At 39.7% G+C, this 27,417-nt stretch overlaps 1 protein-coding gene across 5 annotated transcripts in view; it reads left to right on the top strand.

The window, feature by feature from the left end:
• Reps2 (RALBP1 associated Eps domain containing 2) overlaps positions 1-26,004 on the top strand; it is a 230,973-nt gene extending 204,969 nt beyond the window's left edge. For all 5 annotated transcript variants that reach the window (XM_027432751.2, XM_027432749.2, XM_035449998.1 and 2 more), the window contains 4 exons: positions 166-249; positions 3,461-3,606; positions 14,406-14,511; positions 25,697-26,004. In XM_027432751.2, the coding sequence (XP_027288552.1) occupies positions 166-249; positions 3,461-3,606; positions 14,406-14,511; positions 25,697-25,765 (405 nt within the window). In that variant the 3' untranslated portion in view covers positions 25,766-26,004. The remainder of the gene's footprint in view (positions 1-165; positions 250-3,460; positions 3,607-14,405; positions 14,512-25,696) is intronic.
• Positions 26,005-27,417: the final 1,413 nt, after the last annotated feature.

Raw genomic sequence — 27,417 nt, 5'->3', positions numbered from 1 at the left:
AGGATTTTCCCCAAGCATCAGCAGACATAACTGTGCTTGCCTGCAGCTTAGTCTAGACCAGTGTGACTTGGTCTCCCTGAGTGACTCTTTCCAGAATGTTCTTTGTCATATGTTTACATGGTTGGGGGTTTTTGCATTTATACCTTCTCTTTGATGTTGCTGCAGTCTGAACCAGTGTCTGAAGCTGACTTACACCCTCAGCTGAACAGAGCTCCTTCCCAAGCTGCAGAGAGCAGTCCAGCAAAGAAGGTAAGAGCAGAAGAAAGATGCTGCTGTGGTAGTGTAAAGACCTCTGGGCTTCTTACAAATCTGCCATTTTAAAGTTTCCCCCCAGATGAATGGAACTGATCCACAGTTCTGAAACCTGAATTCTTTCTGAAAATTAGGATCCTGGAGGTTCTGGGGTGGACTGTGGATGTCCCTGGAAGTTTTGACTCTCTTCAACCTTCCAACTAAACATAGATGCCTTGCTTTTGACAAGGTCAAAAAATGTTGTGGAGGGTCAGAGAGGCTGAGAGGTTAAGAGCGCTTACTGCTCTTGCATAGGACCTGGATTCAGTTCCCAGCACCCATATGGTGGTTCACAACTTTCTGACCTCTGTGAGCACTGCACACATATGGTGCACATACATAAACTTGGGCACAGACATATAAAATATAAAAATAAATAAATACTTGCAAACTGTGGGGAGAGCTGGATGGCTTTAGTAAGACTTCATACATCTGCTAATGAAGTGGGTGAGTATAGGAATAGCTTAGCAACTCTGGACCCCACTTGGTTTTGTATATGCCCACACTGCTTTTCTGGCAGTGCACCCAGCAAACTAGGACTCTTACTTGCATCAAGTTTCTTGCATACTTCACTTCAAACAATTGCATAAATTACTCCTGCCTTGTCATCCATTTAGTAGTTGATCTTTTGTGGTCAGTTTCCTTTGAAAAATGCCCCAGAGCATATCAGGGATGAGACACAGGGAGTCCATCTGGCCTGAACTAGTTTTAGATGCATGTGCATTAAGGCAAACTGTGTCTTCAGCCTGAACTCTTAAGGAAAACCTCCTATTTACCATCTTATGTCTATGCATGATTGGGCATGCATAGGATTCAGATCAGATATATCATAGGAAAGGGCGTGCACAGTGAGAAAAAAGGTTAATATAACTCAAGCTTGCTAATCAAAAAGAATCCTCAATATTACACCCTTAGTAACCAACTTCTCCTTCTCTTGAATGCCATTAAAGAAAGCCCCAAACAACAGCCTGCTGTTCCTGGGCACTCTAGCTCAAGTAGCCCAGTGATTTCTTCAGCAATTCTCATACTGTCTATTTATGAGACTGACTTGTTGTCTGCTATGCTTTAAATCTCTTTAAATCAAGCTTCTTGCTGCTTTTCCATTTGTGTGATCATTTTAAAATTCTTTGATTAAGACACCAAGAATCTGGGACCATGTAGTTCAGACAGTGACCCTTGGTGATATTAAAGACCCAGTTAGTACCTCCTGTGGGTGGGACAGGCTTCCGTTCTTGGTACCATGATTTATTTCTTTTCTTGATTTGTTGTTGTTGTTGTTTTATTAGTTTTTAAAATTAGCATGCAGAACAGTAAGTTTCACTACCACATTTCCATAGGCATTTGTCTTTGTTGGTCCTCTCCTATTCCCCACCTACTGATGTCAGGGTTTTTTCTCGCATCTTGGCACCTTTACTTTTGCCTAGTCATGCCATTGGGCCCCTGTTCTTTGCACAACTAGTACTACTCACTAAGTAGCATGTTCACCACTTCTTTCTCACTATCTTCTGGTTCTTCAGCATTGTCTCCTAGGCCATTCCCTTAGCAAAGAGAGTGAACCTTGGGCTTGGAAGGTGACATGGGGTCCTCCAAGGAAACAGATCAACTGTTTCTTTGAATACATTGGCATGTAGGAATCAGGAGTAGGAGAATGATGAGCACATGACTAAGACCATTACAGACTTTGCCCCGGAGTGACACAAGAGTGAATTTTGTCTTCAATTAGAAAAGATCTCAGGGTTATACAAAGTCTATGTGAGCTACAGTGACAAGAAAGTATAGATTGTTTACAATATTAAAAAAGGAAGAGTAAGGTTACTAGATCTTATTTTGGTGTCCCTCTTGATGACAGAAAGGGGTAGTAGATTATCTATCTATCTATCTATCTATCTATCTATCTATCTATCTATCTATCTATCTATCTATCTATCTATCTATCTACTGTTGTACATCCTGACTGGAGTTTCCCCTTCTCCCAGTCCCTGCCTCCCACCTCTCCTCTGCCCCCATCCACTTCTCCTCTTTTCTCTTCAGAAAAGGGAAGGTTTGCCATGGATATCAGCTGGCCATGGCATATCAAGTTGCAGTAAGACTAGGTATCTCCTCTCCTATTAAGGCTGGACTAGGAAATCCAGTAGGAGGAATAGGGTCCCCAAAGAAGGTAACAGAGTCAGAGATAATCCCTGCTCCCATTGTTGGGAGTCCCACAATATTACTAAGCTATACAACTGTCACATATATGCAGAGGGCCTAGGTCAGTCCCATGTAGGCTCCCCAATTGTCAGTTCAGTCTCTGTGAGCTATGAGCCTAGGTTAGTTGATTCTGTGGGTTTTCTTGTGATGTCATTAACTCTTCTGGCTCCTATGATCCTCCCTCCTCTTCAGCAGGATTCCCCGAGTGCCTAATGTCTGACTGTGGGTCTCTGTATCTGTTTCCACCAGTTGCTGGATGAAGCCTCTGATGACTATTGTGCTAGGCACCCATCTTTGAGTATAGTAGAATATTGTTAGGTATCATTACGTTGACATATATTTCCCTCCAGTTGTGTTTGGTTCTCTCCTAGGTCTCTGGGCCATCCACCCTCTGGGTCCTGGTGCTCCAGGCAATGTCAGGGGTGGGCTCACTCTCATGGCATGGGTCTGAGGCTAGAGAAGTCATTGGTTGACCACCCCACAATCTCTGTGTCACCCTATTCCATAGGCAGAACAGACTAGGTCAAAGTTTATGTGGCTAGGTTTGTGTCCCAATCCTTCTAGTGGTAGATTTGCCTGGTCACAGGAGGTAGCCACCTCAGGCTATGTATACCCTTTTGCAAGGAGTCTTAGCTGGGGTCATCCTTGTAGATTCCTTAGAGTTTCTCTTGCACCAGGTTTCTACCTGACACTGAAATGACCCCTTTCCAGTTGGATCTTTTAGTACTCTCCCCCCAACCTAATCCCTCATGTTCCCATCCTTACTTGCCCCCAGTGCATTTTTAAAAGAAAGGGAGGCAGGCTGTTTGCTGCAACCCACTGTCAGCATCCCTCTGGCACTTGCTGAGCCAGGTATCAGCTATAGGTCTGTGGTATGTAGTCTTCTGATCTTGGGGACAGATCTGTGTATAGTGGCATAATGGATGGAGAGATCATTAAAAAATCTTTTGATCACTTTGAGTTTATTTTTAATTCACAGGATGCAATACATGCTCAGCCTCCATCAAAGCCTATTCGCAGGAAATTCAGATCTGAAAATCAAACAACAGAAAACCAAGAGCCTGCTGCTGCTGTTGGAGGGGCAGCTTCTGCAGCAATGGTGAAACCCCATCCAACAGTACAAAAGTAAGTAGCTCAGATGAGTGAAAAGATGGTGGGGAACTTCCTCTTACATCTGCATGCATATGTATTTGTTAATGTGTGTGCATTTATTTTCCTAGCCATAGGGTTTTATGGTTGTCATAGTCACCTCTGCCATAGTGATGGTGATTATGGTGGCATTAAGGCCCCCAATCAGATAGGACAATTTATAATCCATAGGACATAGCCTGACCCAAATAAGCAGGCAATTCCTAGACTAGTGTTTGGTTTGGTTTTCTGCCCTTCTCACTTTTCTTTTTTTGTGTTGATCAGATTTTATTATGTATGAAAGAGACAGTATGGTGAGGGCAATTTCCCCTTATTTCTTGCCTGATCTCATTTCTTTAGGGCACATGGCTAGCTCTGTGATCATAGACCCAACTTTCAACAGAAGTGGGGTATTACTTAAAAAGCACGTAGAGTTCCTGAATGGCACAGGCTGATCCTTTGCAATACCTCCTTTACCATCTGGAACAGATACTGGAGGGCTTGAGACACTGTGGATAGGACTGAGGATGGATAAAATGGTGCTCTGAACAAACTGCCCTTATCTAGAAGATTGTCTTTGAGAAGATTGTTACTTGACTCAGTCTTTCTGTAGTGACATTAAGTGAGACATTGAAGGCAAAACCCCACTGCTATCACTTGATTTGAAGTGAGCCTTACTGGCCAGTATCACAAATACTTGAGATCCCTTGTGATATTTCTGTAGAGCACTTCAGGTCTCAGGGGCTCTGTAGCTTTCCTTCTGCTACACTATGGTGGAAAGAACAGCAACAGGTTCTGTGGGTGATGTCAACAGCTTGCCTAGAAGCTGGATCCCATTTGGATTCTTTGTATCCTTCCTTCCTTCCTTCCTTCCTTCCTTCCTTCCTTCCTTCCTTCCTTCCTTCCTTCCTTCCTTCCTTCCTTCCTTTTTCTGAGACGTGTTTCTCTGTGTAGCTTTGGATCTCGTCCTGGAACTCACTCTATAGACTGGTGTCGAACTCCCAAGTGCTGGGATTAAAGGCATGTACCACCACTGGAGTATTTTTCTTTCTCCAAATAGATAGTTCCCTGAAGTCATCAGCTAGTACAAGAAGTGATTTTCTGCATCACTTTGCTAACTTGAGGGATAGAGTTCTGTCTGGCACAAAGATGGCTAGTTTTTTCTTCCTTAGTTTCAGCTTCATGTTAATTCTAGTCAGTCAGTGATAGCCATATTGCTCTCCAAACTAGATGGCAGGGCATCTGATGAACTTCACACACAGAACTGTTGCTTTCCATTTTTGTTTTTTAAAATCAGCTCTGTTGAAATATAATTTGCAGAGCATACACCTCAATGGCTTTTAGTATATTCACAAAGCCATGTGATCATTACCACAGTACAATTTTGGAACATTTTTTGTTATCTCCAAAAGAATCTCCATGCCCAGTAGAAGTTGCTCCCCACTTTCCCTTTTCCTTCTCTGCTTCTGGAAACCTCTCATTTACTCTCTGTCTCTACTTGGCTTACATTTTGCATAGATATAGCCACGCATCATGTGGTCCTTTGTGATTTTTTTTTTTACTTTTAAAAGTGTTTTCAAGGTTCATCCATGTTGCAGCATGAATTAGAACCCATTTTTTTCTGTAGAATAATTTTATTTATTTATTTTAGAGGCACTCATATCCATCCTTTCATTCCCTCGCCCTCCTATCCTCCCATGTTCCCCACCAGCCCCCCCCAACTCACCCCCTCCTCTTCCCCAGGGATAGTGAGGACCTCCACGGGGGACCACAAAAGTCTGTCATATCATATGGGGGAGGGCCTAGGCCCTCCTTGCTGTATCTGGGCTGCAATAGTATCCCTCCATAGGGAATGGGCTCCCAAAGTCCATTTGTGCTCTAGGGATAAACACTGGCTCTACTGTTAGAGGTTCTATAGACAGTCTTGGCCCCCTAGCTGGCACCCACATTCAGAGGGCTTGGTTCGGTCCAATGCTGGTTCCCCAGATTTATGATAGGGTCTCCGTGCTCTCACTAGGTCAGGTCAACTGTTTCTTCGGTGAGCCCATTTTTTTTTTAATATAGAATGCTATTCTACTCTATTAATGTTCCACATGATATTCAGTGACTCATCAGATTTGTGTTATTTGAGCTTTTTGTATACTAAGAATAATGCAATTAATTTGCATATTAAGGACAATAATAGAGTTATCTGTGTTCATGTTGCTGTGTGGACTTGTGTATTCCTTTCTTTTGGGAATATACATATGAGTTAAGTTGGGCTTACATGGTAATACTATGTTTAACACATTGAAGAAGTACCAAATTGTTTTTCACAGTGACCACACCACACATCTCTAACAATGTATGAGGGTTCTAGTTCTCTATTTCTTCATCAATACTTATCTAGTATAAGATAATTCTATGTATTGTACAGTGATTGTATAGTAATTACAATTATATAGTAACATGTATTTTTTTTTAGTTTTTGAGAATACAATGTAATTCTATCATTTGTCCCTTTCCTTTCCTCCCTCCAAACCTTTCCATGCAACCCCTTGCTCTCTTTCAAATTCATGGCCTCTTTTTTCATAAATAGAACATGTTCCGTCTGTATAATGTTACCTGTGTGTGTATGTTTTCAGAGATGACCATTTGGTATTAGACAATTAAATGGTGTGCTCTTCCCTAGCGAGCCTTCCTTCCTTCCTTCCTTCCTTCCTTCCTTCCTTCCTTCCTTCCTTCTTTCCTTCCTTCCTTCCTTCCTTCCTTCCTTCCTTTTTGTCTTTCTTTTATGGTAGCCCATGCCTTTAATGTCAGGATTTAAAAAAAATTATTTAAATTAAAAACAATCTTCTTTGACATACCAATCCAAGTTCCCTCTCCCTCCTGTCCTCCCATGCCCCCCACAAACCCCCATCCCACCCCTCATCCACTCCCCAGGGAGGGTGAGACCTTCCATGGGGGATCATCAAAGTCTGTCACATCATTTGGGGCAAGACCACAGCCCTTCCCCCTGTATCTAGGCTAAGAGAGTATCCCTCCATAGGGTATGGGCTCTAAAAAGCCAGTTCATGCACTAGGGATAAATATTGGTTCCACTGCCTGGGGCCCCATAGACCGCCCAAGTCACCCAACTGACACCCACGGTCAGCAGGTTCCCCATGCTTCAGTCTGGAGTCTGTGAGCTTAGGGAGCATTTCTTTATTGCCTGTAGTTCTTTATGTAGGGTTGAGGCCTTGTGAGCTTTTGCCTGTCCAGTTAATATGTCTATTGATATCATCCCTTTTCAGGTCTTATTTAGACAGTCATTCATCCTAGTGACGTTAAAGTAGTATCTCATTGTAGTTTTGATTTGCATTTCCTTTTCTTGTGCTTATTGTCCATTTGAATACACTTTTAGATAAATATCTACTCATCCTTTGCCTACTTATGGTTGAGTTGTGGGTTCTTTATATAGTTTACATATATCTCCCTTGTTAGATGCATGCTTTTCAAATATTTTTTCCTGTTCTGTTGGTTGTGTTTTCACTTTCTTTGTTGGTATAGTTGGAAGTACCAAGTTAAAGTACCAAGTTTAAGTGTAAGTGTGTGTGTGTGTGTGTGTGTGTGTGTGTGTGTGTGTGTGTGTGTGTGTTTGAGACAGGATCTCACTGTGTAGCCCTGAATGACCTATAACTCAATTTATAGACCAGGCTTGCAATGAACACACAAACATCCACCTGTCTCTGCATCCTGAGTTCTGGTTTTGAAGGTGTGTACCTCCATGTCTAGCTTTTCACTTAGATTTTTAGTGTCATATTTAAGATACCATTTCCTACTCCAACTTCACAAAGATTGTTTTTTTTCTAAAAGTCATGTCACTTTATAGCTGATATTGACATCTATGGTCTACTTTGTGCTCATTTTGTGTATCATGTAAAGATGGGATTCAGCTTCATTCTTTGATATGCAATTATACAGTTGTCCCTACAGTGTTTATTGAAATGGTGTTTCTATCCTTCATTTGTTCTGTGAATGTCCTTTAACATGTTACTCTGAGGCTAGTGAGGTGACCATGTGATATTTAGCTGAGAGACTACTGCACAGATCACGTATGAATAGTCAAGGCCCAAGCTTTCACATGAGAGTATTTTATACAGCTTCTTGTTTTAGTTCCAAGACTAGTTTATTTTGGCATGATAGAAAGGAATTTAGCATTCATAATTTTTCAATACCAGGAGGAAAAGATAGAAAATACAAGATTGTTGGCCTACAGTTCTTTCCCAGCCAGCGTTTTGAGAAATGTAAGCTCAGATTCCCTTAGACATGTGTTGTATAGAGTTGTTACCCCCTCCCTCACTTCTCTCTAATTTACAGTGTTAGTTGCTATGTACCATCTTTGGGAAAAATGAGAAAAAGAGTCACAATCATTTTCTGTAAGCCTTAATTCTCCAACAGAACACCGAAAAAAGGCTAAAAATAAAGTAGACAAGCTATAAAACTGTCATCAGCTTTTATAGAAATTAACATCAAAAATGAAACATTGTCAGAAACAAATTCAGCTTTTGGTATTGCCATTGTCCACAAAAAGAAATTAGTAAGCTTGCCCAAGTAAACTGCTGAGTCCAGGTCATGTGTAATAAACAACTAATAATGTGTCATCATTAATAAGGACAGATGTGAATTTGGCTTAGAAACAATTCGGCTTAGTTGTTTTTTGCTGCATATTTCCTGTCTATTAAAGATGAACCTTTGAAAAATGGGATTATTCATGCAGTGTGGAGACAGAGGATACCATATGACAGTACCATGGCTCTGTGCCAGCCTCTATAACTTCTACTCTTCTCTGTAAGTCCAGAGTGTTCTAGCATCTAGTATAGACTGCTTGCTTGCTTGCATGTTTTCAGTGTGGCTGTATTTTTTTTTCTTTCTGTCCTCATGCTTGATGTATTTTGATTGTGGGATTAATGGCTTGAATCTCTGATGGAAGCCTTCTGTTTCTAAATGTAGAAAACGCAATACAAGTTTTGGACTTAGAAGGTGCACCCAGTTTTCTTGGGAGAAATCGAGGCCTGGGGACTGGCTAAGATTTGTCCTTTTCTTAAAGGCAGGATCTCATGTAGTCATGGTTGGCTCTCTGTGAAGCTGAGGATGATAAACTCTTAATCCAATTGTTTATACTACCCAAATGTTGGATTGGTAGGTGTAAGCCGCCATATCCAGTCCAGTATTTTTCTGATTTAGAGAATCTCATTGATACTCTTTCTGAAAAGGATTTTTGTTTGGAGATAGGGTTTCACACTGTAGCCTAGGTTGGCCAAGAACTCCCCATGTAGCCTAGGGTGGCCTCAAACTCATAAAAATCCTCGGGACTCAGCCATCTGAGTAGTGCTATTATAGACATGAGCCACTATGCCTAGTTTATATCCTTTAAAACAATAAAATACATTGCATACATGTACAAGATTCTTAAATAATAAATAAAAAATACATCTTTCAAAAATTAGGTTTGCCACTTGAACAGAAAATATAGTTTAGAAGGGTAGGATTGCTGTGTCCTGGGAGCTAGGTGCATTGTCTTCCTGTTCTGAATTTCTTAGGGATTTGCCTTTATCCATATGACTAGTGGCAGCTTGTCACCAACTATTTATATTTCAGGTCACATGGAAAGAGGAAAGAACAAATGGGGGGAAAGCAACTTATTGCTAAGAACTTTCTGGTCTTATTGGCTCAAAACTTAGTCACATGTTCTCACTCACCTACCAAGGCAACAGAGAAATATAATTTGATGATTAGTTTTTAACCTGTCAACCTGACATAACCTAGAACCACCTGGAATCACCTAGGAAGAGGGTCTTAAGAAAGTGTCTGAATCAGGTTGGCCTATGGGCACATGTGTGAGGGAATTGTATTTACTTTTAATTTATGGGAAAAGATCCAGCCCACTGTGGCTGCCATCATTACCTGTGCCTGGGGTCCTGAGAACATAAGTAGGTCTATATGTGTTCATTTTTCTTTGCTCTGGACTATGGGTGTGGTATGGATATGTTGCTTTGAGTTGCTGCCACTGTGACTTCTCTGTGCTACACTATAACCTGGAATTGTAAGCCAAATAAACCCCTTTCTTATCTGTGTATTTTATCACAGCAGTAGTACAAAACAATGAAAGTAGGGCAGGGTTCCACATGTCCAGCCAAAATTGGAGGTTATATAGTACTGAACACAAGAGTGCATAAGGTTAGATTTTGAGGCTCAGGATATAGCTCTGTGGTGGAGAGCTTGCCTAGCATGCACATGGCCCTGAGTTCAATCCCCAACAGCTTCAAAACTGTGTTGAGAGGTACTCTGCCACAAAATTTTGCATTGACAGTGCTACACAGATAATGTGACATGAAGTGGAATGAAACAAAATGATTATCCGCTCAACAATTAGTCACACATTTTCCTCTGAAACTAGGCCAGTTGTAGCCCAGATTAGAACACAGAGTAAAAGGTTAGGGGAATTTGTATGTGAAAACTTCAGAAGCAATTAAGAGGCAAGATAAACACTTTTCCTAAACTGTTAACAGGTGTCCTTGGCCCAACATTGTGTCTGAATTGGGACCTAATCTTTGTTTTATGTAGAACTTCTTTGTTTGCAAATGCAGGGGGAAGAACTTAGAATATCTTAGCACATTCTTTCTTGACCCATGAAAGACTTTAAGGAAGCATACTCATTGTGAAGATGGAGGGGTGGCTTGTAGAAAACAGATCATAGACGGGGACTGCAGACCTTTGGGCTCCTGAAGTCTCTCTAGTCTTCTAAAGGGTATTTGTCACCTTTTTCTGTGAAGAAGTCTACCACCTTCAGCTCCAAAGATGGATTGACTTGCTCTGCAGGGCCAAGGTTGAACTGGACTATCACCCACATACCTGGGAGGGAGAAGCCAGTGGGATCAGTGGGCCCCAGCATCCATTCAAGTGCGAGACTGGAAGTGAGGGTTTCATCAAGCCAACAGGACTACAAGGCATCTGCCCATGTAGATAGAGGGAGGAAATGGAGACAGTTCTTGGAGAAGGAGAAGCAGTTCTAAGCTGACTCACAGAGCATGGTGGTAGTTTAAGAATGGAGAGGCTTCTAGTACTTACTGACTTCTTTTTATAAAATTTAAATTTTAGCTGGGCGTTGGTGGCACACGCCTCTAATCCCAGCACTCGGGAGGCAGAGGCAGGTGGATCTCTGTGAATTCGAGGCCAGCCTGGTCTCCAGAGCGAGTGCCAGGATAGGTTACAAAGCTACACAGAGAAACCCTGTCTCGAAAAACCAAAAAAAATATTAAAGTTTAGATAGATTCACAGAAAATAACAAAATATAATACCAAGCAAGCTTGTTTATCTTTCATGCAGTTTGTCCCAATGATTACATTTTACATAACTTTAGTCAGCATAATTCTATACCATTTTATCACATGTTGTCATAATGTATAGATTTGTGTAGTCACCACTATACTCAACATGCTGGAGTCACAACTACCTCCTATCCTCTAACATTCATAGCCCCTAGCAAACGGTTCTCTAATTTTCCACTCCTATAATTTGTCACTTCAAGAATGTTATATAAATGGAATCATGTAGCATATGACCTTTGGGATTTGACTTTTTTCCTCAGCATACATTTATCACATACTACAGTCCAGGACACCTATCCCAGAGAAAAGCAATCTTTCATCCCTTAACATCTGTCCCAGTAGGTCCATGTGTATATCATCCAACACTGTGAATACCATATATTGGTATATATGGATATACCAATTTGTTTAGACATTCTCTCATTAAGCAATATTTTGGCTGTGGTTAGTTGTTGAAGATATCAAATAAAGTTTCTGTGAGCATCTCTGCACAGGTTTTTTTTTTTTGAGACAGGCTTTCTCTGTAATTGCTTTGGAACCTGTCCTGGAGCTCGCTCTGTAGACCAGTCTGGCCTTGAACTCACAGAGATCCACTTGCCTCTGCCTCCCGAGTGCTGGGGATTAAAGGCATGTGCCACCAATGCCCACCTCTGCACAGGTTTTTATTTGTATATATATTTCCTTTCTTTGGGATGAGCATCCTGAGCTGTGATTCTTGGATTGTCTGCTAAGTATATGTGTAGTTTGAAAAGAAACTACTAAGTTATCTTCTAGAGTGGAGATAGCATGTCACATTCCCACCAGCAATGTATGAGACATTAAATTTTTCCATGTTCTTGCAAGTGTTTGGTGTTGTTCCTTTTTTAATTTTAGTGGGTACGTAGCTCTGTGTCATTGTGATCTTAGTTTGTAAAGATCTCTAAAGGCTAGTGATGTTAAATGCATTTCTTGTGTATTTGGCACCACATGCCCTCTGTGGTGATACATCTCTTCCTGTCCTTTGCTGATTTTCTAACATTTTGAGTTGTTTTTTTTTTTTTTTGAAAGAAGTGTTCATGTTGGGTCAGGGTTTGAAGAGCTACAATATAACATAGTAGGGAGGGATGGCAGCAAGTGTATAAGGCTGATGGCAGCAAGTGTATAAGGCTCCTGCTGACCTTACATTGGCAGATATGCAGTCTTGAAGCAGAGCGACATATGCTAGTACTCTGTTTTGAGAACTGTCTGTGTTCTGAATTTTTTGTTGATCTTGTCCCACTCTGAAACTTGTCCTCTTTACAGGACGTTGTGTTTTTCTGTTTCCCTTTCTTTTTTGTTGTGCTCTTTTAGTTGTTGATATTCAGTGTACTCTTTGTACATATATTGAATATTATCCTGGAACATTTATTGCCTTACCAGAAATGTTAGTAATTATTGTTTTTTTCAAGTAGAAAGACAGTCTTGAGTTTCTATACTTCAACAATAGCTCTGTACTCCTACGGGGAGGAAAGGCTGAGTTTTACTTCATTTCAATTTATTAAAAACCCAAAACTGAGATAAATTTCATTTCAAGGATCAACACTTTCAGAACCTGAGATAGTACTTGCTCAGAAGTAGATGCTGTTCAAGATGTTACTAGAATAGCAAGATCTGTAAATGTGCCATTGAAACCAAATCTATGTACTTGAACAAATGTCTGAATATCAGTATCTCAAAGTAAAATAAAAAGTCTTCTAGAATGCTGTTGCTTTTGGAAAAAGCACTAAAATTGGACAGAGGTGCAGTTTTTCTCTAATAGACATTAAAACTTAAGTTTGTTGTAAAACAAAGGAATGCATCATGTAACAAAATTTAAGCATTCTCATGTTATGTGTATTTGTTATATTGGTTTGATTTTCAAAATGGTACTTTGTAATATTAGTTTACCTCTATTGTATTCTTGCATACATTACTCATTCAGTAAAGGAGTTATGAATTAAAAAATTTACTCTTATATGTGGAACCTAGATAATTCTATCTCTCCCTCTCTTTTACACACACACACACACACACACACACACACACACACACACACACACACACACACACACGCAACACTAGGATAAAAAAAAGGAGGCATTTGTGAAGAGGATGGAACCTAGTGGGAGAGGAAGCAGGACAGGAAAGGGTATTGAATAGTGAATATTGGCCAAAGTGCATGATGTATTGAATTAAAATGTCATTATGAAATCTTTTACTTTGCACAGTAAGTACATTCTAATGAAATTATTTTTTACAAAGTAGGGGAGATGGCCTAGAAGGCTTTACCCTAGTTTGAATCCCAGAATTACAGCTGTAAATACAATCTCTGTTTTCTAAAATGAGCAGACTTTTGAAGCTTATTTCTTGCTTCTATATGGCTGAAACAACTGGCCTTTAAACTTACTGCATAAGGGACTATGTCTTCTACAGATTTGCAGGGTGGCTAGCATAGTGTGTCCCTTCAGGAAATAGTCATCATATGTGTGGACTGGGACCCATTTCCCAGTGATTGAAAATATGGTTGTTGTTCTATAAGAGTATGAATCACATTTTTATTTTTATTTATTTTTTTTTGCTATGGGTATAGGAGTTTGTAAGTTATACTTATGATGACCACATTGATTTATCATTCCCACCATGGACAGTTTTAGAAGATTAAGAGGGTACTAAGAAGACTTATGGTCAAACAATGTAAATGGAGACTTTAATAGACCCAAGTGCAACACATGATCTCTCTAGTTACACATGATCGCTCTAATTACACATGATTGCCCTAGTTACACATGATCTCCCCAGTTATACATGATTGCTCTAGTTACACCTGTTCTTTGAATTTAGTACTGACTTAGCTAAGGTATGCTGGTACAAAAGCATTCTCCATTTTCCTGTGCCTCAGATATATTCTGGTACATACTAAAATTCACATTTCTCTCTCCCTGTCCCTCTCTCCTCCCTTCTCCCCTCCTCCACCTCCCCCTTTCTCCTTCCCTTATAAAGAAATAAAGAACTAGGCAGTTTTGCTAAATGAATGTAGAAATTTTTCTTAAGAGAATGTTCTGTTCTTCTCCACCAGTCTTGTCCACTGAAGTAGCTTCCATTAGTGCTTCCACAAAAGGGCCATTCAGCTAATAGGAATTATCAGAAAAAAATGCTTAGTAAAATGTCTTGGAATAACTGGGACACAAATGTTTGAAAAGGCCCAATTCACAGCCTTTATTCAAGTTGTAAAACAGGGAGTAGCTTCAGGTGTAAATAATTCATCCTGACAAATTTGTTTCATTTTGGTGTGGGCATGCCTGCCTGCTGGCTTGCTGACCTGGGAATATGTGGTATTATTTTTGGAGCCCTGGGATGTTAACTTTTGTCAGTTTAGCACCTCTCATGAATCTGAGTTCTGACTTGCAAGGAAGGGTCCAGACCTCTAAGTCAGTTTGTACTATTTTACAGGCAGTCTTCCAAACAGAAGAAGGCAATTCAGACTGCCATCCGCAAAAATAAAGAGGCCAACGCAGTTCTGGCCCGCTTGAACAGTGAGCTTCAACAGCAGCTGAAGGTAAGGAGTGGTTCCCACATTTGGATTCCCTCACTTACCCTGGGTTTGTGTTTTGATCATCAGCTCTTCATTACTTTTGCTAAGACCCACCTTTGTTCTCAAAGCTCTTCTAGTTGGTAGAGAATGAAGGTATTTAAGTTTCAAGGGTTGGTTTTTGAATGCTTAGACTTAACATTAGTAGCTTCAATGTGGAGACTGTGTATCTTGTAGGAAACAAAGCCACTTACAAACTCTGTATTCTTTTTTGTCCAAGTTTTCTGAGTAAGATCATTATGTTTTTAGATCTTCTAGGAATGATGCTACACTTTTGTGGAAGTAGGCAGCCTGGGTTAACCCTTTTCTGGTACCTTGGAAATGATTCCATTTCACTTTCTTGAGTATATTAGCCCTGTTTTTCTCACTTGTTTCTGCCATTTCTCTTCTGCATCAGTTTCTCAGGTTGCTCTAACCATGTACTACAAATTCAGTGACTTAATACAATAGTACTTTATTCCATCATGGCTCTGGAGTTTGAAATCAAGGTGCCATCAGAGCCATACTGTCTTTAAAGGCTTTAGAGATGACTCCCTTTTTACTGCTTCCCAACTCCAGGTGGTTTCTGGCAATCCTGGCTATTCCTTGGCTAGTACATAAAAAGTTCCAATCTCTGTCTCCATTGTCACATGACATTCTTCTGGTGTCTTGCCTGTTACCTGTTTTTATTGTACCTTTTTGATTAAGGACCCTGCTCACTGGAATTAGGGCCCAACCTATCCTAGCATGGTGGCATCCTTACATGATTCTGTGTGTATTTAAAATCATAGTTACAGATCCTGGGTCTTAGGACTTGAGCATGCTTTGGTGGAACATGATTTTACTGGGTCATCCTCAACATAAACAACACCAGCATTATTAGCTCCCCTTGGTAATTACTGCTCCATTTCTATGGTCTCCTTCATGTTCATTTTCTTAGAAATTATTCTCACTCACTGTTTTTACTTTTTCACCTTTCTCTCTCTCCTACCTAAGTATGGTCTTGCTGTCTTCCCACATACCTCTTAGCCAAATCCAGTGGGCTTCAGTTTGTTTAACTAATTAATCAAGGTTTTAGAAGAATCTACATAAATGACCATCCTTTTCTCTAAAATTACTTTTTATTTTTTTAAAAGATGGGGCCTTAATATGTAGCTGAAGCTGTCATAGAACTCAAAATCCCCCTGCCTCAACCTCCCAAGCTCTGGGATGACAGGTCTGCACCACTGTGCCCATATGGAAAGAGTGTTTGTAACTGAGATTCTGAGCTTTTCTCTTTTGCCTTCTACTCCACTGGGGCTGCTTTAGCATGCTCTATTCCCTTCCATCCCTGACTTATTTTTTATATGCATCCCATTTCTGTCAAGATACTTTATTTCAGAACTTTTAAATACATGGAAAATTGGAAGAATTGTACAGTGAATATTTGTACAAGCACTGCTTTAGTACTGTTACTAAAATTTTATTATACTTGTTTTTATGTATGTTTGTCTCTCTCCTCTATTCACATTTATTTGATTTTTGACACATTCAAATAAATTACCAACAGCTATATATATTCTCTAAATACTTCAGCATGCATATTGTTATTTAGAAATCAAGTTTTTAATTGAGGCAGGGTTTCTCTGCATAGTCCCTTCTGTCCTGGAACTCACTATGTATTCAGAACAGGCTAGCCTCATAGCGTTCAAGTTTTTTTTTATAGGTTTTTCTTATGATATGAAATTTAACATACACAAATCTTAACTGTATATGTGCTGATCTTGTAACAAATGTATATACTTATAGAAGGCAAACTCTGGATTTAAAGACCATTGCCATCACCATAAGACGCTTTCTCACTTTTCCTCCCATTTTACTTCTACCCCACCATAGGGCAGCCACAATTCTGATTAATTTATACCATAGTTTTGCCTGTTCTGTAGCTGTATATGATGGTATCCCACAACAAATACTTTTTCATGAAGATTTTGAGATTCATTTTTTGTATGCATGAAGAATTTGCTCCTTTCATTGCTGCCTAATACCACACTGAGAGAATATGCTATGATTTCATTATCTGGTCTCTTGATGAAAACTTGAGCTGTTAACAGTTTTAGAACATTGTGAATAAAACTGCATCATTGAACATTTTTCTTTACTAACATTTTTACACTCTGAGAATTTCATACAATATGTTTTGATCATATTCTCCCTTCTCATCCCCTCATATCTTTTAATAACCCACTGAATCTGATTTGTGCTGCCCCTATATTTGTGGGTATGGGGCCATTCACCACAGTTAGCTGGTCAACCTAAAAGGGACCACACTCCTAAAGAAAACTAACTCTCCCTTGGGTAGCAACCATCAACTGCGATAGTTCCTCTGCCTATGGGTGGGGCTTCTAGGTTATCTCCATCCATGCTTGAATGTTTACTGACTTGATCTTGTGCAGGCAATCATAACTTCTGTGAGTTCACACATGCAGTGGCTCTGTTCAGAAAATACTATTTTGCCCTAGTCCTCTTTACAACCTGTGGCTATTATATTCTTGTCTCCTCTCCAAATGTTTCATGACCCTTGCAGGGAGGTGATTCTCTGTATATGTTTGTCTTATTGGTTGATAAATAATGCACTGTTGGCCAATAGAGAAGTAATATAGGTGGGACTAGGAATCGAGGAGGATTCTGGGAAACATAGTAAAGAGAAGTCTTATGATCCAGACAGGAAGTGACATAGCAGGCAGACTCAGAATATAAGCAGGGACAAGCAGGAAATCGCTCTCTTCCTCCTCCTCTCTTCTCTGTGGAGCCACCGTGTGAGCCCGACAAGAGAGGATGCATGCCACCAGTGTCCTTGATTAGATAAGTCTTTATAAAATATATAGATTAATAATCATGGTTGATACTTAAGACCGATATCAGATAAGAAATCCTAGTCATTGGCCAGCAGCATTGTAACTAATATTAATTCCTGTGTGTTATTTTGGGCTCTAATGTGGCAGCGAGGCTCGGGTGGCTTGGTGGAAAGATTTATTGATACAAAATAATGTCAGGATGTGGTTTTACGAACTTCCACATAAAAACTTCACAAAAGTTTAAAAAGGGATCTTAGAAGCAAAAGAACGAGACAAGCATGACTTCTTGGTAGCAGCATTTTTGGGTTGTCACTATTTTGCTAGAGACAAGCAGAGACTTGAGCAGCTCCTTTAAGAGAGGCTTCCTGACTCAGCATAAGCAACAAAAACTGCAAGGATCTTTTAGCAATGTTGTTTAGGAGATCAAAGGCTCTTGGCCAGAAAAAGATAAAGATTTACTATAAAGACAGATTCAGATGAAGAAAAACCTCTAAAGGTTTACAGTGGGTTTAAAAATATATGTAGGCTTGTGAGAGAAAAGAAACAGGATAAAGTAATTGAAAGAGAGAGAGAGAAAGACAGAGAGAGAGAAAGAAAGAAAGAAAGAGAGAAGCCAGTCGTGGTGGCACACGCCAGTAGTATTTGCTGAAGGAAGCAGAGGCAGGTGGGTTTCCACAGAGAAACCCTGTCTCAGGAAAAAAGAAAAAAGAAGCAAGTAAAAGAAATCAAGTTATAAAAATAAATAAATAAATAAATAAATAAATCATGTAAAGATGGAAAATACACAGAAAGTCTGGATACTGTATGCTATTGTGTTGTCTTTGAATTGTTTAATTGCTGGGGAAGGAGCAACAACTGCTAAAAGACATTTGATTATATGTGCTTCTGAATTAATCCAACTTACACATTTTAAAAATGCTTTGACTTCTAAATTTAAATATAAGGACAGGTTACTTGGGAAAAGCTATGGATTCCTTCCAGACTAATATGTTTGATCAAGCAAGACCCCCTGAAACAGTGTCCCAGGTGATCCAACATCTAAAACAGCTGAGACTATGCGGCCTTGTACACCAGATAAAGTGGATTGCAATTAATGCAAATCGCAATGGAGTCAGACTAGTTTGAAAACAGATGGTTTATTAGGAAGTACTCATGCGATGAAGCCAGTCCTGTACAGCTAGGCAAGAGAGGGAAAAGAGAGCCGCATGCATGTGTCCCTGATATTTAAAGCCTTGCTACGTCAAGTGTGTGTGGTCAGCATCACCTGTGCCGGCCCCTGAGTGGGCATGGACAGCATCTCCCCTACAGGGACGGGTGATGTATATGTTCCATTTATGACAGAGCATTCCACAGAAACTTTGGACATGGTTTTGTGTGGAAATATGTTCTCATTTGTCCTGGAAACAGGATTAATTGATAGTATGGTGTCTTGGTTAGTTTTCTATTGCTGTGAAGAGACACCATTACCAAGGCAACTTAGAAAAGCAAGCATTTAATTGTGTGGGCTTACTTGCAGTTTCAGAGGATGAGTTCATGACTGTTATGATGGGGAACATAGCAGCAGGCAGAAATGCATGGAGCTGGAGCAGTAGCTGAGAGCCTACATTTTGTCTATAAGTTGCAGCCAGAGAGAGGGATTGGGTCTAAGTGGACTTTTGAAACTCGGAACCTGGCCCCCAGTGACACACCTCCACCAAAAAGGCCACCCCTACTCCTTCCCAAATAGTCCTACCAACTGCAGACTCAAATATATAAGCCTATGGGGGGCATTCCTATTCAAACTATCATAGTATGTAGATGTAGCTTATTTTATTAGAAATTGTTGCACCTTTTTAAAAAATGTAGTTATAGCATTTTATACTCTGCCCATTAATGTGTTAGAATTTTAAATATTTGCCAACATTTGGTGTTATTTTTGTTGATTTTAGCCTGATCTGGGGCAAGGTAATTTTTTCCATCTCCTTGATGACTAATTATGTGATTTATTTTTTAACGTGACTATTAACTTTTAATATATCTTATGAAGTATATTTTTAAGTGTTTTGACCAGAGGAATTTTTTGTTAATTTTGTTATTTGCTTTTGAGACAAGGTCTCCCCATGTAGTTCAGGCAGGCATTAAACTCAGGATCCTCCTATCTCAGCCTGATAAGTATTGGGATTCCATACATCTGGCTTTTTTGTCCAGTTTTTAAATTGAGATTTTATCTACCCTGACTCCTTTTGAGCTGTAGGCAGATACCTTTTTACATATTTTGATTGTTAGTAATTTGTTAGATATGTTTGTCAATATTTCCTTCTAGTGTTTATATCACCTATTTATATAATAACTATACTTTTTGTCATTTTTTCTTAAGCTTACTACTTTCTATATAAGGAAACTGTATATATCTAGATTATGAAATAATTCTCATGTACTTTCTTCTAACAGCTTTATTGTTTCTTCTTTTACATCTTTAAAATAAATTTGTACATAATGTGACATTGGGGTTAGGTTCATTTGCCCCCATTTTTAGTATTTCCTTAATCCAGTACCATTTGATGAAAAGACTTTTCCTCCCTTGGAACACTTTGGTGCCATTATCAGAAATCTAATGAACTATAATTGTAGGTTCAGTTCTGACTTCTTAGTCTTTCTGTGGATCCTTATGCTACTATCAAACAGTCTTGATTGCTGTTGCCTTATACTGTCTTGAAATGTGGTAAGATAAAAATTTCAATGTGTTCATTTTTGTGATTTCATTGGATATTGTAAGCCTTTTGTCTCATGCAAATTTGAGGATTGGTAGGAAAGTACCACAAAATAAAAAATTTGTAAGGATTACAGTTAGATTTGCATTGAACCTATCAACTAGTTTAAGGAGAGCTGACATGTAAACCATGTTGATTTTGCTAATCTGAAAGTAGAGGAGGCCATACAGCTGTTTCTCTTCTGAGATTTGAGTACACAAGTCTTGCATATCTTTAGACAAATTGTCCAAAAATTTTGTGACATTATTACAAGTTGGATTTTAAAACTAATTCCATTGTTCAGTTGAATTTGTGAAGGTCCCAGGATATAGGATCAATATACAAAATAATCAGTCTTATTCCTGCATATAAATCACAAATAATTGGTAATGGAATTTTCTTAAACTACCACTTCACAGTAGCTGGCCTCCTCCCCAAATTGGAATACTTTGACACACATCTATCAGAACACACATAAAATTTGTACTCTGGAAACTAAAAACTGCTGCTGAGAGAATTCCAGGGAGACCTAAAGGTGCAGATATGCTTTCTTTGTATATTTGGAACATTCAATAGAATAGAGTTGTCATTTTTCTCCCCAGTGATCTTTAGATTCATGACAATACCAATTAAGATCCCAGCAGGATTTTTTTTTATGAATACAAATAAGCTGATCCAAAAATTTCTATGTGAGGGCCGAGGAACTTGGAATTGCTAAACCAATGTGAATAGGAAGAGCAAATGAAGAAATCATTGTCAAGCTGCTATAATCAAGACAGTATGGTGCTGAGCGTGGTGCATAGATCAGAATTCTGAAATATATCACACAAATGAAGCCATTTGATAAAAGACAATAATGCAAAACCAACCCAACAAAAAGCTGGTATCCCAACATGTTTAATAGTTAGTTGGTCGTCTGTATGCAACAAATAGAGGGTTTTGATCTAAGTCTCAACCCATTCTACAAAGATTAACTTAAAATGGCTCACCATTGTAAATGGAAAACATAAAGCTATAAAACATTTAGTATGAAACAAAGGAAAAAAACTCATGAGATTAGACGTGACCTTAGTATAAAGAAATGACTAAAAGCATAATCTATAAGAAAATAACTTAGTGTATTGGTCTTCATTAAAATTAAACACTGTTGTTCTGCCAAAGACACTAGAGAATTAAGAGACAAGTTACAGATGGGGAGGAAATACTTTCAAGTTACAAATTTGACAGAGAACTGGTGCTCTGATTAAAAAGTAACTTTTAAAACTTAAAAAATGAGAGGTCTGGGGGGAAACCTACAACTGTTATTCTGCTAAAGGAACATAGCAATACAATAACTAATAATGACATATTGCTATACCTATAAATCGATGTCTCACTCAGCTCTCATCAGAGAAGCTTCTTGCAGCAGATGGGAACTAACAGAGACCCACAACTAGACAATGTACAAAAAGTGAGAGACTTTGGAACACTCATTCTTGAATGGGATGTCTTCATCAAGCTCCTCCCCTCCAGGGCTCAGGAATCTATGTAGAAGAGGAGGTGGGAAGATTCTAAGGGTTAGAAGTGGTGGATAATTCCAAGGAAATAGCATTTTCCGGATGTAACAAGACTGATGCACACATGAACTCACAGAGATGATGACAGCACACACAGGGCCTGCACATGTCCAAGCCAGACAAAAATCCCAACATGGAGAAGGGAAAGTGAACACAAACTCTGACCTCTAATTAAGAAGCTATTTGTGCTAGGCGTTGGTGGCACACACCTTTAATCCCAGCACTCGGGAGGCAGAAGCAGGCAGATCTCTGTGAGTTCAAGGCCAGCCTGGTCTCCAGAGTGAGTGCCAGGATAGGCTCCAAAGCTACACAGAGTCGGGGAAAAAAAAGAAGAAGAAGCTATTTGCAATTGATGCCTGCTGGGAAAGTGAAAGTCAGCTTTCTCCAATGGAGCTTCACTGGGTAAATTGACCGCACTCCAGGGAAGGCCCCATGCCCAGGAGTAGTTGCTAAACAAAAAATGAAGTGTGTGTGTGTGTCTTTGTGTCTTTGTTTTCCTATTTTTGTCTTATTGATTTTCTTTCTTTCAGTTTGTCTCTTTTGGCTTTCTTTTTTTGTTCTTTTTCCTGTTTGTTTTTTTTTTCCCTTTTGAGAGAGTGAGGAAGAACATGAAGTTGGGTCGGTAGAGAAGTGGGAAGGATCTGGAATGAGTTGGGTAGTGTAAGGATTATGATCAGAATATATTGTATAAAAACAATTTAAATAAAAATTTAAAAAGTAAAAGAACTCTAAAAAGCAAACATCTCACTTTTAAAACTGGCAAAGGACTGGAACAGCTATTTCACCAAAGAGTATATAAGGATGACTTATATACACATGAGATGGTAGTCATTAGCCACTTGTAAAATTACAATTTAAGCTAGGATTACCTACTACTATATGAAAATGGCACCATCAGTGGAAGGCAACTGGAATCTCATGCATTGGTGGTGAGACTGCAAAATGGTACCCTCACCCTGGAAAATCATTCAGTAATCTTTTGAAGTGATAATGTATTTTGATCTCTTTTTTTCCTTTTTTAAAATTTAAATTAGAAACAAGCTTGTTTTACATGTCAGTCTCAGTCCCCTCTCCCTCCCCTCCTCCCCTGTCCCCTCCGGCCCCAATCCTATCCTGTCCTATCCCCTTTCTGCTCCCCAGGGAGGCTGAGGCCTTCCATGGGGGAAATCTTCACATCTGTCATATCATTTGGAACAGGGCCTAGACCCTCCCCATGTGTCTAGGCTGAGAGAGTATCCCTTTATGTGAAATGGGCTCCCAATGTCCATTCGTGTACTAGGGATAAATACTGATCCACTACCAGAGGCTCCATATATTAACCAGACCTCCAAACTGACATCTTTGTTCAGGGGGTTTGGCACAGTCCTATACTGGTTTCTCAGCTATTAGCCTGGGGTCCATGAGCTCCCTCTTGTTCAGGTCAGCTGTTTCTGTGGGTTTCTTCAGCCTGGTCTTGATCCCTTTGCCCATCCTTCCTCCCTCTCTGCAACTGGATTCCAGAGTTCAGCTCAGTACTTAGCGGTGGGTTTCTGCTTCTGCTTCCATCAGCTACTGGATGAAGGCTCTAGGATGGCATATAAGGTAGTCATCAATCTCATTATCGGAGAAGGGCATTTAAAGTAGCCTCTCAAGTACTGATCTACTACAAGGTGCCCCATAGATTTCCCTGGTCTCCTCACTGACACCCACGTTTATGGGGTCTGGATCAGTGCCATGCTGGTTTCCCAGCTATCAGTCCGCGGACCAAGAGCTCTCCCATGCTCAGGCCAGCTGTTTCTGTGGGTTTCCTTTGCTCATCACTCGTCCTTCTCTGCATCTGGATTCCAGTTCAGTTCAGTGTTTAGCTGTGGGTATCTGCTTCTACTTCCACCAGCTGCTGGATGAAGGCTATAGGATGGCATATAAGTCAGTCATCAATCTCATTATCAGGGGAGGGCATTTAAGGTAGCCTCTCCTCTGTTGCTTAGATTGTTAGTTGGTGTCATCTTTGTAGATCTCCAGACATTTCCCTAGTGTCTGATTACTCTGTAAACCTAAAATGTCTCCCTCTATTATGGTATCTCTTATCTTGCTTTCTTCTATTCTTCCCCCAACTCAACCTCCCTGCCCCATCATGTCCTCCTCACCCCTCCTCTACTCCCCGTCTCATTCTCCTAACTCCACCTCCCCTCCCCCATGCTCCCCATTTGCTCAGGAGATCTTGTCCCTTTCCCCTTCTCCAGGGGACCTTGCATGTCTCTCTTAGGGTCTTCCTTGTTTACTAGCTTCTCTGGCGGTGTGGATTGTAGGCTGGCAATCTTTTGCTCTATGTCTAAAATTCATATATGAGTTAGGGCCTACCATGTTTGTCTTTTTGTGACTGGGTTACCTTACTCAGGATGGTTTCTTCTAGTTCCACCCATTTGCCTTTGCTCCCGTGTGTAGATCAGCCTCATTCATTGTTCTTTTTGTTTCTTTTCAGTTATGTTTTATTGAGACAGGATCTCATGTAGCTCAGGCTGACATCAGATTCACTAATGTATTCCAGGTTAGCCTTGAACTCCTTTTAATTATCCTCTTAAGTGCTGGAATTCCAGGCACAAGCCACTATGGCCTGTTTATGTGGTACTGGGGATGGAACCCTTTAAAGCAAGCATTCTATCAACCAAACGCCATTCTTTTTGTATACCACATTCACAAAACTCATTTGCTCCCTCAGGGCCTTTGAAGTTGTCTTTTAGTCACCCTGCATATTTACACCCCACATGTTTTAAGTACTGCCTTCAGCTTCATTCATGTCTCTGCTCAAGTTGCATCACCTCTCAGCAACCTTTCCTAGTCAGACTTTCTTCTTTCTCCCCCTACTCTTTTGCTCTCCAGTGCATCATCTCATTTGTTTCCTCTGAAATCTGTCTTCTTTGCTCATTTTATTATCTCACTATCCATTTGTATAGAAGCCTATAAGGGTCCTGGCCTGCCTTTTCTTGGGTTTTGCTAATATCATAATAGCTAGAGCAGCATGTGACCTAGAGCTGACAGATAGAGAAGGTGGTTGCTAGGAGTATGAATGAATGAACACACATTGAGTTCTGTACATTAGTTTTCCAATGTATGTTGGTTTTTTGGAACATCTTAGAATTGCATAAGAATTCTTTCCCACCTTGGCCTATTCTACTTGAGTGCCTTTATGTATCCTTTTTCTCTCTGAAAAATCTGTTTTAAGACTGAAAGATTGTCGGGAGCAGGGTCTATCCCTAATGCTTTGGCAGGCTTTTGGGCACCTATTCCTCTTATTGGGTTTCCTTGCCCAGCCTCAATATGACAGCAGGAGCTTAGTCCTACCTCAGCTTGTATACCATGTTTTGTTGACATCCATGAGAATCCTGACCCTTTCTGAATGGAGACAGAGGAGGAATGGATAGGGTGGGTGGCTGCAAGGTATGTGTGGGGAGAATGGGAAGAGGTGAGAGATGGGAAACTTCAGTCAGGATGTCAAATAAATAAATTTAATAAAAGAAAAAAAGACATAGTTTGAATTTCCAAATGGCAGATTAGTGTCCCTCTCTTCCTTTTACCCAGAAATGACTTTAAGCTAGCTGTATTGTGTGCAAGAGCCTGGACGAGAGACTTTGGTGGAAGGATGACCAGGGTATCTTTTTATCTTTCATCCCTAGCTAAGAAAAGAAGCCAGAGATTTTAACTAGAAATTTAATTGAGGTGACTCACAGTTCTGTACTGGGAGTCTGGTTTTTCTTTTAGTTCTCCCCCATTGGCTTTTTTACTATTTAATGCCATTCTCTGCTGCCCATAAAAACAGAGTGAGACTAAGGCAGGGATGCAAAGAAAAGTTGACCAGTTGCATTTCATCATCTTTAGAAAGGCATTGATAGATTAGTGATGGTGAATCTCTCTTTGTCTGATCACCAGCATTGAAAATGGTGCCTTCCAGGCCACTGTGTCCCTGAGGGTTTGTGGGTCCAGTTCTGCATTTCCTTTGACTGTATAAGGAAATAGAGATGAATCTAAGAAATGATGCCTTTTCTTTTTCTTTCCCTTGTTTTGTACATCTTAGGAGGTTCATCAGGAACGGATTGCATTAGAAAACCAGTTGGAACAACTTCGTCCAGTCACAGTGTTGTGACATCCTCAAGGCTCGAGTGACAGTGGGTGACCTTGTCTGCCAAGATCTTTCTTTTGAGTTTTGAGCCCAACTATTTGTCATATATGTCTGAATGTCAAAAGCTGTGAGCAGCACAATATAATCTGTATTATTTTCTCTTTTGCCTTTCTCTTACATGTTTTACAGTGGTTTCAACTGCTTATTGCACTTAAAATCTTAATTATCAGCTACTTGGGAGACTGAAGCAGGAGGGTCACAAGTTCAAGGCCATCTTGAGAAGCTTATTGAGACACAGCCTGAAATTAAAAAGTAAAAAGAGAGCTAGGGTTATAGCTCAGTGGTAAAGTGCTTGCCTGATATGCAGGAAACCCCGAGTTTAATCCTAAGTACCATTTAAAAACTATACTTATCAGCAGAAATTATCTCCCATTTTAACCACTTTTAAATATTTCTCCTTACTAAAATTGGTCTTTTATCAAATAACTCAGAGCATATTTACTTAAAGAATTTATAATTTTTACAGAACCTAATAATGGAATACCAGGCTACTTGTTTTATTCTTGTATGTATGTTACATACAGTCGGTTGGTTTCCTAAATAATGTAGATTCCAACTGGACAGTATTAGGCATGATGATAATGAAAACAAAAGCTGAAATACAATTAAAGTATCAGATTTACATTGGCACTGTGCCCTCTTCATCCATATGCCAAAATGCTTCTCTAGTGCCATGTTCATGATATTATATCAGCTATAAAAACACATGACTATCATTTTCTATTAAATATCAGAATTGGTCTTTACACCTCTGTGAAGTGGAGATTTGGGCAAAGAACTGTTCAATTTGGCCAATCTAGGCCATCAACCTAGATAATGAAATCCTTTCCATGTAAATTTTGGGGGCAAGCACAATCTACTTTAATTCTCTGGCCTGGTCAAATGAAATAGTTTCCAGATCACTACTTTTCTCCTGCATGGGATAACATCTCTGTAAATGCATGAGCTTAGAAACCACCCATCATATATGAGTATCTGGACTGCTACCTATTTGTTGTTGAATCCAGGTATCCAGGCTGAGATGGGAAGGGTAATGCTACCAACTCTCTGACAATCCTGGTTGTTGTTGTCTTTATTTTGGCCTGGATTTCCAGTGTGTTATGTCTGAAGACATAATGAAAAAAAAAAAAAACACAATCCTCCCACTAGCTTTATGATTATTTGTTCTCTGTAAAGTGTGCCCTTGGGAAGTATTGGCTTTATATACAGTTCAGGGGATCTCAGCTAACTCTAGTGGAAGTGATATAAAGCAAGCCCAAATTGCAGAAAGCCAGTATCCTGTAGAAATTTAGTAGCATAGCACAATTGAAAGTAGGAAATGACTGACCTTTAGGGTCACAGGGTCCCTGGTTCACCAATCCTCAACAGGGCATTCCAATGTTAGCATTACTTTGAGAGACTTATAGCATGGTATACTGTCTTTTGTGCATTTTGCCAACTTACTCATTCTTTCGCTAGTGGGATGTGGTGTGCACAAGGTAGTTTTTGAAATGGTTTTGGATGGATTTATAATATGTAAGATTAAGCTGTTGATTTCAATAGAGCTGAAAGTGTTTAGTAAAAATAGGCATTTATTTAATACTTCCCTGTTCCTTTGGCAAGCTTTATCAGTAGCT

The sequence above is a fragment of the Cricetulus griseus genome, chromosome X (genome assembly GCF_003668045.3).
Source record: "Cricetulus griseus strain 17A/GY chromosome X, alternate assembly CriGri-PICRH-1.0, whole genome shotgun sequence".
Lineage (NCBI taxonomy): Eukaryota > Metazoa > Chordata > Mammalia > Rodentia > Cricetidae > Cricetulus > Cricetulus griseus.
The sequence above is the reverse complement of the archived record's forward strand: the minus strand, read 5'-3'. Positions and strand labels throughout refer to the sequence as shown.